At 36.7% G+C, this 17,572-nt stretch overlaps 1 protein-coding gene across 1 annotated transcript; it reads left to right on the top strand.

Moving 5' to 3' along the window:
• The first annotated feature begins 513 nt into the window (after positions 1 to 513).
• Positions 514 to 4,126, top strand: LOC132608370 (uncharacterized). Its single transcript, XM_060322403.1, has 2 exons — positions 514 to 885; positions 3,654 to 4,126. Exons 1-2 carry the CDS (start codon positions 619 to 621, stop codon positions 3,912 to 3,914), a joined length of 528 nt encoding a protein of 175 aa, XP_060178386.1. The 5' UTR covers positions 514 to 618; the 3' UTR covers positions 3,915 to 4,126.
• Positions 4,127 to 17,572: the final 13,446 nt, after the last annotated feature.

The raw sequence follows: 17,572 nt of genomic DNA, 5'->3' as shown, positions 1-17,572 counted from the left end.
ACAGCTTATAAGCAACTTATAAGTCAATCCAAACGGGCTCTAAATATGATATTTTTATATTTTAACAAAAGGACTTGTTATCACATTTGCTAATACAGTAATCTTTTCTCTTTTTTCTTTTTCTTTTTCTTTTTTTTTTTGAGATAAAAAACTGAAACACTGGAGTCTTTGTATTTTCAAAGAAAATTACACTATAATGCTATCAAAATTGACCAATCTTTTTAATTCTTAGAAAAAATGACCCAAACTTTTTTCACTCTCACTCTGCCTTTGTATATATGTATGTACATGTTGGTATAAGTCTCTGTATATGTCTGTATATTTTAAACTATTTTTTATAATATAAATTTTGAGTTATTTTTTTACGATATAAGTGATCAAGTTGTATATTTTTGCCTTATATGTTTAGGTTTACAAAGAATAAAATATAAAAAATTATGTTTTTTTGGCCTTTTCCTTTTAACGGAAATAAAAATATTATTATTTGACTTGGTTTTCCTATTTCCCAATTCCCAAACATTACTCTTTTTCAGTCTTGTTTATCCAAAAGCAAAAGCAAAAGCAAAAAGATGGGTGGCGGTTGAAACAAGTATTGTGGTACCTTGTTTGCGTCTCCAAATGGCGTGCCAATTACTCTCAATCTCAAGTTGTTGCCTGTCACAACTTTGTGTTGGTCTCCGAAGAATCAGACCAGTTACACGTCAATATACTTTCAGTTATAGTCAAACCATACACACATCCATTCACCAATGTCTTTTTTCTGGAGATAGAAGAAGAAGATTCTCACTTTTAAATGCTCAAAGCGATGGAGACTACGGCTCCGAGCAGTTAATTGAAGATCTTAGGGTTCCTCAACAATGGCTTGAGCCTTCTAAAGCCTTGGAGGTAACACCTGTCTTTTCTCAATTATTCATTTTACACATAGCAGAATTTAGAGGCAGTGGGTTCACGTACACCTATTTTTATGTACTTATATTTTATATTCATGAGCATGATCGTTATCCACTGTTTATATGCTGCTTCGTCTCTGCTATGCTAGCCTTTTTGGACATCCCATTTTGCTCAAAGTCGAGATTTTTACTTGTAGATATTGGTTACAATTATCTTTTAAATACCCTTTCTTGGCTAATGGCTAAACGAGGCGGATCAAAGATTTGAACTTTATTGGTTCGAGTTAAGGATTCTACCAAAGCCAACTGACTGCTGGGTTCAAAATCTTTTCTTTGTACTTATTTAGTGAACTTTTTTAACATATATACAGGGTCAGTCTGCCCCTGTAGCGACTTATGGCACGGTTAATTGCTGTTGAATTCTTGTTGATCAAGTTGTAGTTTCTGGTTCCTCTGAGAGTGTATCAGAAAATACTTAGTTTAATTGGTAGGAAGAATTTGATGGTTACTGACTTGTCGTTTGTCTGAACCTTATAATTGCAGTTACAAGCTAAGAGAGTGTTCATTGTGAATTACCCATTAAGAGTCAATTATATATCCTACGAGTGTTGAAAGATCTTAACTTTCAAGTGTGGTGGTGCTGATCAAGCAGCCGGCACTGCCAGTCTGATTTTAAGAACATTAGTTTGAAATTAAGATTCTTTTGAATTGATAACAAATTTTGAAATAACAAAAAGATATAGAAGTATAAAAGAATTCTTAATTATTTGAGGTTGTTTCTGATCCTGACATTGCTGCGATCAATGGTCGTTACCTTTTGTAGTCATTCTGTTAAGGGGGTCTGGCTATTAACAATCATATATGGTGCTTAGTTTTCTTGGTAGTCCTCTACGTCGTCGCTCAAACCCCGAATTGCTTGGTATGTTAGAGATCAAAAAGTTAGAGGCTGAGTGATATCCAAGTAACTGTAGTCTTATACTACTAACTAAGGCATTATGAGATTAGAGGATTATGACCTAAGTCATCTTCGATAAATTATCTGTGTAGTCTACTCTGCTGTGACTATGCCCGGTATTTTCTGAAAACTCAATTGTTTATGGCTTCTTGACCGTGTTTAGTAAGTTTTTTTCGGGAACAAGTTTTATATTCTAATTACAATCACTAAAATTGTTTCGTAAAAGTTAATCAATTTAGTGAGATCTCTTCAAGACATTTAGTGAGAGGCAAAGTGCATGAAATGGTAGCTCAGTTACATTCAGCAATACTTGGGCAAGCTCGTTATCATTTTTGTTTTACATCTGATGTAGGATAGTCATTGCTGAGAAGGACAACATGATCTGCAAGTCAACTGTAAAGGTCTTGCACTCTGTCATGAAACAATTAGTGATTGTTTTGATGCTCTCGATTAGCTTTATCCATTACCCGTGGGTGAATTCTCATACTAGATCCTTTGTACATACAAGCTTTGCCATTTAGTTTGAACATATTTCAATTGTAATACTCCCTCCATCCCAATTTATGTGGCACCGTTTGACTAAGCACAAAGTTAAAGAAAGAAAGGAAGACTTTTGAAATTTGTGGTCTTAAACATACCTTAGACATTTGTTTGGCTTTAAATCATTTCATTTAGGGTAAAAGGGAAAGTTTAAAGTTAAGTTGTTTCTAATTATAGAAAGGTGACATTCTTTTTGGAACAGACTAAAAAGGAAAGTGTGTCACATAAATTAGGATGAAGGGAATAGCAATCTAATATGTGGCGTCATTATCGGGTTTAAACTCCTATGTGCTCTGTAGGTAAGGCAATTGTGGGAACCTGTCTCTTCTAACTCACTGCACATTGACTATTTCAAGTGGAGATTTTGCAGTACAACTGTTTGAATAGATGAGAGCCAAGATGAGATTTTGAACAAGATTTGCATAAAATTCCTCTCAAGTTTGATATGTTCTCAGTGAAGGCAGATATTGATACAGTTTGCTTCCTTAACTCAATTAGTAGGACCCTTAGAGTTCACTCCTTCCCCACACTACGAGTGAAAGGAAAAAAGTAAAGACTAACATTAAAGCAGGGCATGTTATCTGTAATTTTTCTGTAATTTTTGTCTTTGATATATATCTTAGCTGATTTTCCCCGAGGACCATTTGCTAAAGGGGTAGGGATTTTCCTTCGCTTCACATGTTTTAAGGTTTCCTTAAATTGAGCTCCATTTTATTCCCTTTGAAAAAATGATTTGACAAGTTTTATTTAGTGTGGAAAATCTGTTTTTTGAATACCTTAAGATGCCATTTTAGTTAGCTTTAGCGCTGAACCTAATGCCATTTTAGTAGCTTTAGCGCTGAACCTAAGTTGTGGATGTTGTCTAATGCTGTATAGCTTGACGTGTAATCCATCTCAGTATGGCTTGCTATTGTCATGGCATTGCATACATCTCGCAAAACCTTGATACATTTGGTTGGGGTGTGATCCTTTCTATTCCCATTGAAGAAAACGGGATAGAATCGTATCTTTCCTATGGTACAAATTTTGCATTGTATTCAGGAGCCTTTCTTCTGCATCTGCACGTGTCGAAGTTCATAATTCTAGATATGAGGTCAACTTTTTTACATCCTTCTTTTGCTTACTATTTTCTGCAATCAGTTAGAAATAATGCAGATGTTTCTGATATGCATAAATTGCACAAAATGTACAATTAGCATATTGTCTCACCCCACCCTCTCTTTTCACTACTGGAATACATGGCTCAAGAACTTGTAGCATTTACACAGGAATCTGAATGGTTGAGAAGTGCTCTTAACAAGTGGTTGGATGATGAATATTGTCCAGAGGAAACAAATATTGAGATTAGCAAAGTTGCTGCAAGTTCATTCTACAGATCATTGTTGGAGAATAAAACTGACATAGGTGAGATACTGTTAAAGATGGCTGGAGATTTGGAATCCATATCCTATCAAGAAAGCTTTCATGGAGCATTCTCATCAGCAAATGCAGCAGTGAGTCTCATAATCCAACGGCTTGAACAAAACTAATAGTTTGGCCTCTTTAAAAAGTTTGGAACTCTAGTCTTCCAACCGAACACGCCTTTTTTTTTTTCTTTGACTGTTTTTAGAATTATCCTTTCTTTAATAGTAGTGCATTAAGATTAAGAGAAACATACTTACACCAATAAGGTTACAAAGGCCATTTATTGGGGAAAAAAAAAGGTTAAAAAGGCCTATGGCTTAATAACTTCAGTTTGTCAGCTTTTCTAGTGGTATCTGGAGTTGCTAGAGAAATATATATTTGCCAGACCCAATGGTCTAAGTATGAAACAATGGTCTGTGTTTAGATGTGTTAGAGCCTGTTTGAATGGGCTTAAAAAAAGCAGCTTATAAGCTGCTTTAGATAAGCTAAGTCAAATAGGCTCAATTATTTTTTTGGGCTTATTTTAAGCACAAAATGGCTTTAAGCCGGCCAGCCAAATACTCAAAAAAGTTGAAAATAACTTCTAAGCCAATCCAAACGGGCTCTTAATCTCAAAAACAAGTTCTTTTTATTTTTCTGAGTATCATCTTGAAAACAGTTTTCCAGTAGAGAGAAGTGAACAAATTGTGGTGCTGATTGAAGGATTAAACTGAGCTCATTCTAGAGAATATTTTCCTCTCATTGGAATAATAAAAGGGAAAATGGTAAAAAAAAAAAAAAAAAAAATGTTGTTTTTGCGATTTTATTAAAGTTTAAAAAATTAACAACCTCAGCAGTCAGCAGTTGTAACGATCAATCACTTCCCATTTTTAAGCATCGTTTGTTTTCATCTACTGTAAAGATGTAGTAAAAGCAATTGGTCCGGGGAACCAAGTTTCGAAAAAATATCGGCTTGGCAACAAACGATATCAATTTGATGCTTTTCATTTGATATGTTACCTTGGACTGATAATTTGCTGGTGTATATTTGAGGTAGCCATAAATTTTCTTGTCTTTATTGGCATGGACAATGGATAGGCCAATGAATGATGATAGAGAAACTTGCTTATGTGAAACATAGTTGTCCGTTTCTGTGTAATTACTACGTTGGTCTTATATGAAATGATCCCAACATGTTCAAAGAAAATTTCAGTGTCTATATTAACTTGTCATTGCAGGTAAATTGTCATGTTTTCAGGTTATTAATTTCATTTTGTATGAATCACTTATCTATAAGTAGCAACGTTATAGTAGTGCAAAAATGCATTTCTTTTCTCTTTCAAAAAATCAGGTGATTCTTGATCCAATTAAAACGTATTATTCTCTATGATTTTACTTGAGTCGTTCGATTGATCGCGCTTAGTTTTTTAAACGAGCAAGAACCAACTGCCCCGCTTCGAAGAGATGGATAGGTTGCAGGTCTACTCCTTCACTCAAATTCAACCCGGGAACATTTTCGCCTCTACTGAGGAAGAATATTTAAAACGATTGGCGATTGCCTCGAAAAGCTTGATGGGTTGAAAGCTCCATACCATATTTCCGGATTCCGTTGAGATTTGCGCCCCACACATACTAATTCGGCACAATGGGACTCTGGAATTTGTTTGTTGAACAAGTGGTGACTGGTGAACAATTTGGCCAACTGCGATTCACTCAATGTGTTGCAACTCGTTTTCCAAAACGTGACACCAGACATACAGAGATTTTTATTTATTTATTGACGTCAAATGATTGAATGGCATGCAAATAATCCCCAAGCATGAATATTGTGGCACGTGGAGTGATATGAGTGGATGCCTACATCTCTAAAAGCAATAATTGATGGAAGGGCTTAGAAGGGTGTGCCCAGAAATAATGGTCGACTGGAGAGAATGAAATGAAACATAATTAAACATACGTCTTGGAAGACCAAGCTGCCGTGTCATTGCAGTTGCATTTAACTGTACCATATCTGCAATTAATACTCTGTAACATGAACATTCACATGGTGGACTTTAACTAATTTGGAGTTGATGCATAATTAGTAATTATAATTATTGTTGTATACGTAGCAAATCAAGAACAACGAATAAATCTGCTACATTCTACCGCGACACGAACACACCACTTCTGATAAAATTGAATGCAAATCGAAAAATGCTGCATGTGCCTGCAAGCCCCTACCACTTGTCTCCATTCTCCGATATTTGATTGAATCGTACTATGAGCATGGACATTAGCCTAGAAGGTTAAATGACATGATAAATTTGGTTTTCATGGTACGCTCTCACGTGTCCCTTTAACTTGGATCTTTAAACATTGTACTACGTACCATGATCAAAAACATACTCATATAACATGTTATTCTTCTGATGACTTCTGGGAGCAACTATTCGAATGAGGGATCATATATTGATGTCACCAGGACTTGCCGTCTAGTTAATTGTGTTAAGCACGTGATTGTCTTTTGCTAAAAAGTGGTAATTCATAACTGAATCTTTTTTGACATGTCAAGTATCAACGTAGTAGAAAATATACTTTTTTCCCCTGCACAGAATCTATTTACATGGAGCGTTTCAATTCAATTGAGTCGGAAGAACAAATCTTCAAGGAATGTGTGGCTTTTAATAATCTTCCCACCTAGAAGCAAGCCTCTTCTTTTTTCCAACGAAAAGACATGATAAATAGAAAAGGGGTAAAAAGACCAAGATAATGATTAGAGGCGGGGTTATGATTTTGAATTTATGAGTTTTAAATTGTATTAAAAGCAGCTTACTAGGTCGGGATAAATTGATTATACTTGAGTGAATTTTTAAAATTCAAATACAGAATCTAGAAAGCTTTTGATTTTTTTGCCGAATCCACATATAGAACTATAGCTCCGCCCAGATGATGACACAACGTTAACACATAGACATCAGTTCTACCTAACATGAAGTGGTTGGCTTACGTGTATTTAACTAGAAGAATATTACTAAGCCATGGTGTAGGGAGCTAAAGGGTAGGTGGCGGCAGCCTCCTCCTACCTAACTCCTTACTTTTTGAAATTCTTGCCTTGTAAAATATACTTTATATCATGCTGTCGTACTTGCTCCTCAAAGTTTCAGAAAATAATTTTACTCCCTCACGAGTATGGCTTTAAATACTAGTTGCAGAAAAATGCGACCCACTTTTGATCGAAGAATTTAATGAAAACACTTTTTTCTTGGGAAAGGATAGAGGCGGATATATAGCGATTTTTGCTGATTTAATTGAATCTGGTACTTTCAATTTGAAATATATGTATATATTACGTATCAAAAAGTTATACAATTTAAAAATATAATAAGATAACACTTATTCAGAACTAACATACTCTAGTACGATCTTAAAGAAGATTATTCTACATGCTTGGAGAGGAGCTATGTATCTTTGTAATATTTTGGGATTGATAGGAAAAGTGTACGTACGTAGGAGTCTAATAACCACAAACTGTTATTCAAGTAGGCTCCAAAATCATCATTCATTCAATCTGACCAAACTAATATTATCGTATTATGAAAGTTGCCAAAGAATATTCAAAAAATATTACTGCTAAGCACGTGGAATGAATGAATCAATCTGCAGAAATTAATATTTCTGGATAGTTAGTTCTGTAGATATAGTAATTTAGCTAGGCTTAGCCACCAACCCCGCTTGTTTGGAAAACTTACTTTAACTGGTGCTATCATCATCGTTTTTTCTTTTTTTTTTTTTTTTTTTTGAAAGAAACTATTCAAGAGCCAACATTGCTGGAGAGTGGATGGTCCAAATTATTGATTGCAGTGTCCCATTTACTGGAAAGATTCTAATGCTAGATTAAGATTCCTTTAATTTAAAAGTTTCCGGTAATTATGATATGACAATAAAACTATGGCCTCTTCAATTTGTCTCCTTCGATAATGTGATTCTTCGTCTTCGAATCATAGATTGTTCATAGTTAGATACCGTTCTTTTATATTCTTGCTGTCTCTTTCCTTTTTGCTTTACACATGCCATAAACTTGGGATATCTTTTCAAAAGAAAAGGCAAGTGGCACAGCTCAGTTGGTCAATTTATAATCTTAGCCTTTTTGTTGATATTTTCTAACGTGAGAGCTAGTTAGCACATTTTTAGCCACGCACCAAAAATCACCATCATTTTATTTGGCCTATTCAAACGCGAATAAAGGAGAAATTTGCGATAGATTGATGACCGCGGCTAAAATAATCTTAACTATGATGGCTCGTCTATATATTGAATGTCAGAATAAAATAGAATACATGTATTCAAAGTGAGTTTAACTGAATCAAACTAGTTTAAAATTGAGGAATAATTAAATTCTTATCAATAATCTCCTTTCAATCCTCCTCTACCCCATTATTAGTTAGTTTGTCCCTTCAGTAAGCTATCCCAGTCGTGTTTTAAAAAAGGAATGTTAATCTGAGAATTTAAAAAATAACAACAACAACAAGTTCAGTATAATCCCACTATGTGGGGTCTGGGGAGGGTAGAGTGTACGCAGACTTAACCCCCACCTTGAAAGGTAGAGCGACTGTTTCCGAAACCTTCGGCTAGAATTTAAAAAATAAGAAAATAAAAAAGTGAGAGGCATGAAAGGCTAGACTACTTTTCGTGTATATATTGAAACTTGAACATCTTAGCGAATTTTCCGATTTTATCACTAACAGTAAAATCTAACAACTTTTTAAACAATTATTTGAGTAAGACCGTGTAAAAATTGAACTCATAATTTTTTTTTTTTCTGATCATCTCATAGCAAGTGTGAAAGATGTTATTGCCTTCTTCATCACATTATTGCTTGATGTGACATGATTTGGGTAAATAGGTAGTGCCAGTAGTTAACCATCACCCATATGAACAACTGGCCACGTTGTAACTTTATAGAGTCCGGAACCAAAATGTCCCAAAAAAAATATTTTGAATCAAAATACCTTAATAACAAAAAAGGTTATAAAAGTACCCAAAATACCCCAACAAAAAAAAGGGTTACAAAAGTACCTTTAGCGCAATATTTTATTACGCTAAAGAAATTTTTCTCTCACCTATAGCGCAGTAAAATACTGTGCTATAGGACCCAACATAAATCTCGTCGGGTTCCACTACTGATCCCTCCAGTGGCAAAAAAAAAAAAATTGACAAACGCCATTGGAGGCGATACCAAGGTGGTCCCCACATCCAAAAACGTCGTTTTCTATTAAATTTCGTCGAGAAAGTTTAGATTCTCGGTATATTCAAGTCAAAGAGCAAGATTTAAGTTCGAATTTTGGGAAAAAGCGGCATACAACTCGATTAAAATAACTCTACAAAAAATCTTCGATTAATGTTTTCTACTATGAACTTTTGTTATTATTTTGTTATATACATTATATTCTAAGCATGTTTAACATTTAATCCTTGCTATTTTTCAAAAAAAAAATTGGTTCTTGTTCGGACTGGGCAGTGGCTTTTGCCACTGTTCCGATTTTATTTTATTTTTGTTTAATTCATTATATGTTTAATGTTTATGAATTGTTAATTTGTTAAATATTTATGAATTGTTAATTTGTTATATGTTTATGAGTTGTTAATTTGTAAATTGTTTATGAATTGTTAATGAATTATTATTTTGTTAATTGATTATTTTTTAAATATTGATTATGAATTAATTAGTTGTTAAATATTGTTTATGAATTGAAAGAAGTTGATTGGTAATGAATTATTATTTTGTTAACACTTTGTTTGGATGATTGTTATGTATTGTTTCATAATGTACCGTATTGTGTTGTATTGCATAGGCCCAAATCAGTGGTTACATAAAATAGGACCTTTCGTCGTTACATAACGATGGATTTAACGATACGATACAATAAAATTAAAGTAACAATCAAAGCAAACATTGTATTTAAATTAACAACATAATATAATACAATACAATAGGTAACAACCATCAAAACAAGTTGTAAATGATTATAAATTGTTAATCTATATTATTTTAAAAGCATGAATATATATGTTAAATAAAAAAAGATTATCTAAAAAAGAATAGTTAAAGTTCTTCTTTTCATAAATACATAAGTTAACGAAAAAAATGTAAAGTTTGTAGGAAAATATGTGGTCGACGAATATACTCTTTTAGTCTAATTTTATCGTAGTTGTGTTGGCTATTTGGTCAACTAAAAATATATCACATATTCAAAATAGAGTTCTAAACAAATATTACTGCTAAATTTCAATTCCCAAACTAATTAATTTAAAAGTCTTTACCATCACATAATTCAAAAGTAATTAACCTAAAAGTCTTTGCCATCACATATGTGTCCTTACTATCACATATTAAATTTACCATGTTAATTATTCACAAGATATAATACTACATAATTCACATATTCCCTACAAATTATTAATTAGTAAATATAATTTATCTTTCATTTCAAGAATAATGATTAATTTAGTTTGTACAGACCGGACTCTTTCATGGATCTGAATGTTCCCCTTGGGCCCGATGATCACCCAGGGCCCGCTGTTCACCCGGGGCCCGCTGATAGATCAGTATTGTCTTTGCAAGGCAATCATAGGTCAGAGTTATTATGGGTCGGTACTATAGGGATATATACTAGGCTCCGTCCCCGTAGGCTGCAGAGATCGTGGACTCTTTTACGCGAGCACCCCCCACACCCTCGCGTCTTGGAGATATTGTTTCGGGGCGGCATCTACCGTTGCGTGTCCGTTGGTCGGGTACAGCATGATTGGGCGCTCATCACGACCATGGCTGAGCAGTGGAGGCCAGAGACACATACCTTCCATCTTCGCACTGGTGAGGCCACGATTACACTTCAGGATGTGGAGGTCCTCTTTGGATTGCGGGTAGATGGACAGCCACTATACACTCGGTACGAGTCTCCTCTATCGGACATGGGCGACAGATTTGGCTAGGCTCACCCGCTCCATACCTGATGCCACGGCCCAAATATCGGGATAGAGTCAGGTTCAGCTTAGTGCACTTTGCACTTATTTGGAGGGTCTGGATCCGGTTGTGGACGGCACCCCGCAGGACAATGTTGATCGTCATGCCTGTTTATACCTGCTTATTATATTCGAGGGCATCTTGTTCCCGAACTCATCGGGTGCCTTTGTCAATTTATGTTATTTGGTTTTCTTGGAGCATCTGGACCGCTTGGGAGACTATAGCTGGGGCGGTGCTGTTTTGGCGTATCTTTACAGATGTTTGTGCCGAGCGTCCATTGGTGTTGTTAGAGATGTGTGTGGATTTTTTGCTCTTTTTCGGGTAATATTTTAAGTGTGCGTTCCTTTAATGTCGACAAACCTCTTGAAACGACGACTTAAAAATCGTATTTTCTAATATCGCTTACAGTTATGGGCGCGGGAGAGGATGCTGCCTTTTTCAGCTTGTACCTAGGCATCACCTCGAGATTGACATGCCTTATGCGAGGAGGTGGATGTTATATCCCGTATTTTTGAACCTCGGAGTATCTGCTGGGGTGGGGCCCACACACCGAGATTTTTTTTTTGGAACATCTGAAAAGTCATATGAATCACATATGTAAAGTTAAACACAACTCATGAAGTACCTTTGGACCAAATCAAAGTGGAAACCCTCCAAACGAATATTTTTAAGAAAACGTTTTCGGGTGACCTGACTTTGGGGGGCAAAAAATGTATTGTAAGTTTGGAATTTCGAAAATACCTTGAAATAGAAGTTGTAGATAATTGAATTAGCTTTCCATCCATAGGTCGTGGGTTCCCAGGTGACGTCGGTACAAGGAGATATGAACGTTTTAAGGTCGAAAGGTCAGTGGGCTAGGCCCAACTCGGGACCAACCGAGTTGGCCCAAAAAAAAAATGAAAAAAAAATTCAGGCCCAAGTGAGGAGCCATTCGGCCATGGTCCATAAAAAGGATCCAAGCCCATGGAATTAAGTCATGTGGTCAATGAATAAAAGACCACTTAATCATCCAAATTCCATAGAACTTTCAAGAGAAAGAATAGGAGGAAAAAACAAGAGAAAAACAAGAACAAAAAGAGGGCATTTCGGGTTTGGCCATAGAAAAATCACCCCTCAAAATCTTGCCTCTAAAATTATTTTCTTGTTGAATTCCTACTAAATTAAGTGTCCTCTACAACTTGGTGTAATTGTTTTGGAAGAAGGAGCACTTATTTCTTCAAGTTGATAACTTGTTCAAGTGAAGAAGTTTGTAGAAAAAGGTAAGAATCAATTCCTTTTTCTTATGTTATGAAGGTTTGTTTATGTTGTGGTATGTGGAAATGAGTAGAAATTATGGAAATAAGGAAGTTTGCAAAGTGGGTATGTATATATATATGTAGCCATGGGTGTATATATGTTGTATACATATATGAGTTGAATTTTATGTTGCATTCTAGTTGTGGTTATGATGGAAATTATATTGGGAATGAAAGTTGAATGAATTTTGGTTGAAGTTGGAATGTAGGTGATTATGTCACTTTAGAATAATTTTGTGATATTATGGAAATGAAGTTGTTAAGATGTGAATTATGATTATGGTTGATGAATTTGGAAGTTGGAAACTTGTTATGAAGTTATATGCCAAAGATTTGATGTTTTGCATAAGTTATGATTTTGGCGGAAGATTGTATATCATGTATATCGAGTGTATATCTTAAGGAAAACGATATGAAATGTTTCTAGAACTATATGGTGATGATCATGATGGTTGTTGAATATGAAATTATTGATCTTAGTTGAAAGTTGGGTTGAATTGAAGATTATGCCAACTTGTGAGAAAAATGACTAGTTGAAGGATATTTGTGTTTTTAATGTTCATTGTTGATATTGTTGTTGTCGTTTGGGTTGTTGTTGATGATTTATAGCCGAGTTGAATTCTCGGGGTGTCATATGTATAGGGGAAGTGCTGCCGAAATTTCGGTAGCCAAATATGCTTAAAGTTGAAATAATGGCATTAATAATTCACAATTGGTAAACTTGACCAATTGCAGTTTTTCGACGAAACGGGAAGTGAGTTTGGAAAGGCTTAAGGAGCGCGAAAGGTATGTAAAGCAACCCCAATTCTTCCCTTGGCATGCCCCTAGTGTGTTAGGGTCGGATCCGGGCCTCGAAGGACCTCTTGGCCCTCGGAATCCGCAAGACAAAATTTCAGTTTTTCCTTCAGTAGAATTGAACCATTTTGATACGCTTTTTCTGAAATTATGCAATTTTGCTCTAAATTATTCAGAAAGTCATAGAATGTTTGTATAACCTTTTTAGGTGATACTATATGCTTAGAGGGCACAATTTGAGCCCGCCGCCTTGTTTGTCCCAAGGCGGGCCCGCTATTTACGGTTTTGCCCCTAATGTGTTAAAGCTTCCTTTTTAAGCGATTTTTGAAAGAAATGTTTTAATTACCCTACTAATCGCTTAACGAATATTATTTTAAATATTCTGTTAAATATTATAAATTATTTTGACACTCGGAATGACTTCGGGAAAGTTATACTTCTGTAATTTATTATGATATCCGAAATACATTTATTATGATTCCGTCCGACCCCATTGGATTTGTTTGTCTTTGATACGCTTCATCGAGTCTTTGAAAACATTTATTATATTTTTAAATTGAATTAGTCTCTCACTACTCCATTCGTGGATGTCCCAATGTTTCCCACACTGAGCCCGGGCCAGGATATGTTGTCAAGCGTAATTCTCTGCATTGTTCGCCGCGCCCCGATGTGAGGGGGCAGGTATACGCGTACATGGGTCTGTGGAGTATGATGTGCCATGTCCGCCTATTCTGATATGATCTGTTATGGCCATTCTGATATGACATTTTATGATACGGGGCCACGCCCCTTTTTCTGATTCCTCTGTATAGTGGCACCAGCGTCGGGAGGGTGGCCACATTCTGTCTGCCGAGTCCCGTGTCAGGGACCGGATATGATATGATATGACATATGTTTCTGTACGCATTCTGTCTGTTTTGGAAATATGCATTTGACACTCTGGATTCTGTACTCATTTTCTGTAACCATTATGATTTGACTTCTGTGATTCCGCTTTACATATTCAGTACATATTTCGTACTGACCCCCTTTCTTCGGGGGCTGCGTTTTCATGCCGCGCAGGTACTGACGACAGGTTCGCTGATCCACACGTTTAGGATCCTATTTCTGCTATTTGGGGCGCTCTCTTCTACAGAGCCCATCTTTTGGTACAGTCTGTCACTGCTATCTGGATATGTACTTTGTTCAGGGTATGACGGGGCCCTGTCCCGTCTTATGATTATGATATGTTCTGTAGAGGTTTGTGGATACATCTGTGTGGGTTCTGTACATATGTTTGGGATATTCTGTTCTGTGATGGCCTTATCGGCCTATGTGTGCCAAGTCTGTTTTTCTGCTAAATTCTATAGCGACCACTAATATTATTATTATTCTGTTAATATGCTAATTTGGGGTATCGGGTACGTATAGGTGCCCAGCTCGGGCACTGGTCGCGGCCCACGGGGTTGGGTCGTGACAAAAGTGGACAGCAGGTTTTGACCGGGATGTGGATACGCACCACAGTATTCTTCCATTCCGGGACCAGCTTGATCATATGACGGACGATGCGGTAAAACTATTTAACTTTACATTATTAATTTAATTAAACGTTTTTTCTACTTGGTGATCACTGATTTGTATTTATATGTTATGCAGCTATTTATATGAACGTCATACGCTGCTATATTAGATGGTTTGCCGGCCTTTTGCAGGGTAGGTCAGGGGGTTTGGAGGTCGCGGTGTCCATTGATATACCTGGACATCGTAAAGGACCACATGCCCGAGTGTGTCTTACGATAGTTTGGGCATACACAGAATATACCCCCCTGACGTCTGTCATGAGCTCCGACACTACCAGCGGGACGATCGGGATGCCGTTGATGATGATTTTCTGGCTTTCATGGATGTCCAGCTTCACCGTTGGGAGAACAGGTTGGGCACTTTAGCGATGGTCGGCCATTTGACTCCCATTGAGGATTACATACGCTGGTATCATCAGATCACACGCCGATTGATCGGTAACCCAGTTTTGCGCCCCCTAGGGATGTAGGATACTCAGCACTCGCGGGGCAGTACGAGGCATTGGTAAGTTTATCGTATTTAGATTTATTTAATTGCATTAATTGTTACGTTTTAAAAAATAACTTTTTTTTTACTGTTGAACACAAATGCAGCTGGTGGCCGTACATCGTTTACGCATCTTGGGGTTAGAGCATATGCCTTAACCTGGGCTTGCGGGGCTTGCGTCGGAGATGGTACGGATATCCGAGGATGGTATCCGGCAGGCAGGAAAGATTAGGCGCATAGAGGAGCCTGTTCCGGAGGCTGAGTATCAGGCAGCGCCAGGAGGAGGACCGGGTGCTCCTAGAGGAGGAGGCTGTGCTGGCAGAGGACGCTGTGCTGCCGGAGGACGTCGTGCTGCTACTAGAGGACCTGGTGGTGGAGGACACCATCTGGTAGATAAGGCCGATCCCATTCCAGAGGGCGTTCCTGGTTTAGTCCATCCGCAGCCGTTCCAGGCCAGTGGCAGCTCACTTGGGGACTCACCTACGTTTACGCCGACGCTCTTACTTGCTGAGATACCTGGGTCTTCATCACAGCCGAGCCAGAATGCATACATGGAGGAGCGTGGTAACGTTGATTGGGCGGCGTTACGCGCTTCATTAGCCGAGGAACGGCCAGTGAGGAATTTAGAGGGAGCCAGGATTCTTGACTTCGATGAGTTTTGATCCCGATTAGTATTTAAAATACTTATTTGTTCATTTAAATTATTTATTTTAAATATATATGTTACTCATTATTTAGTAATATTTTATATTTTAGGATTCGGCGCTAGCGGGTCCACCAGAGCCACCCACTCAGGCATTTTCTCATGGGTCTGCCGAGCCAGCGGTGTCTTCCCATGTGATTGTCGAGCCATAGGTAAGCTTTTTATTAAAATTTGTTTTATTCAATATAAGGTCAATATTTAATATACATATTTGATTATTTAAAGTACTTATTTTAAATATGTATGTTACTCATTATTTCATTTTTTTCATATTTTAGGATTCGGCGCCAGTGGGTCCACAAGAGCAACCCATTCAGGACCATTCTCATCAGCCTGCCGAGGCAGAGGTGTCTTCTCATGAGACTATCGAGGCGCATGTAAGATTTTTACTTAAAATTAATTTTATTCAATATAACGTAAATATTTATTTAATTTTTATAACCTTTACTTGGACTTCGAACAACATCTCGTCCAGGAGACTACCTCATATTCACCACCAGACCCATCTTAGGAGCCTACAGACCTATCTTAGGAGCCAACTTAGGCGCCCGTTGACACACAAGTTTGATTATTCAACAAACGTTAATGTATTCAATATAAATAAGAAATGGTAATAATATTTATATACTTTTCAGGTTCATCCTTCGACGCCTGCGGTGGCGACTCCCGACGAGGAAGAGTCCGAGTTTCCAGACCCAGGTCATGATGAGGTTCTGCCCGTGCTAGCGGGACTAGATCCCAAGAATAAGCGCATTCTAGTCAAGGGCGCACGGGCCAGGGGAAGAGGAGATGATCATGACTTGGAACGCCCGGTTATTAAGAGGAAAAAGGGCGATGGAGACGATGGCGAGGGCTGTGGGGATGGTATGAGCCTTAGGTCTAGGGATAGTCTCCGGCATACTACATGTGGGACCCATCCTCGATAGTGTATATACATTAGTATTGTACAGTTTATCGTAAATATTATATATTTTTTGGATATTTATAAATATTATCTTAGTCTTTATTATTGTTTATAGTTTCACAAAAAAACGTGACACATTTGAAATAAAGTTAAGCATTAATTTAAAAATAAGACGAAACCCTAAAAGATAAATAACGTAAAGCTAATGACTACAAGTCTTCAAACAAAAAAGGAGTTCGAGCACTTTTCAACCACCAAAACGACAATCCAAAGTTTTGTGTATTCTTGATGTATTGAGCCTATCTTATTAATTGTACAAATATAAGTAGGGTTCTATATAAAATATTGAAGTTCCGGAGTCTCAAAGCATGATTAATATACGGCTAAACTACGTAAAAAGGAGTGAAAATGTAATAAGCGGATGTTTTTGGAAAATGGTGGTGTCCGATAGCGCAGTATTTTACTGCGCTATAGGTGAGAGAAAAATTCTTTTAGCGCAATAAAATACTACGCTAAAGCACTTAATGGGACCGTTACGGTTAAGTGCTTTAGCGCAGTATTTTACTGCGCTAAAGGTATTTTGTAACTTTTTTTTTGTTGGGGTCTTTTGATTCAAAATATATTTTTTGGAGTCATTTTGGTTCCGGACTCAACTTTATATGGAAAAGGTTGTAAGTTACATGAATAAGGACAACGACTATTCTCAAAATGTGTATTATATAAAATTAAAAGATTATACTCTGTAATATATTTTACTCTGAAAAGCTAAATAATCTCTAAGAAAGTATATGATGTTTAAGTGCTTGGGACTAAAATATATTCCCTAAGTTTTCATATAGTTTTTTTCCCTATTATTCCAAGTAACACGTAATTTAGGCATATTTCATCCCTTTTTAACTTTTTTCACTCCTCGTGATTTGACATTTTGTGGACAGCTGCATCTGATGGTAGAGGCAGAAAATGAACTTACTATCTCAAGTTACATGAACAATAGTGTAAATTTTTTAAATAACTTGATATGACTCTATATAGGTCCGTTCTATTTATATAAGCGAGCG

This window comes from Lycium barbarum, chromosome 1 (assembly GCF_019175385.1).
Source record: "Lycium barbarum isolate Lr01 chromosome 1, ASM1917538v2, whole genome shotgun sequence".
NCBI classification, from domain to species: Eukaryota; Viridiplantae; Streptophyta; class Magnoliopsida; order Solanales; family Solanaceae; genus Lycium; species Lycium barbarum.
This window is presented reverse-complemented; position numbering and strand designations above follow the sequence as displayed.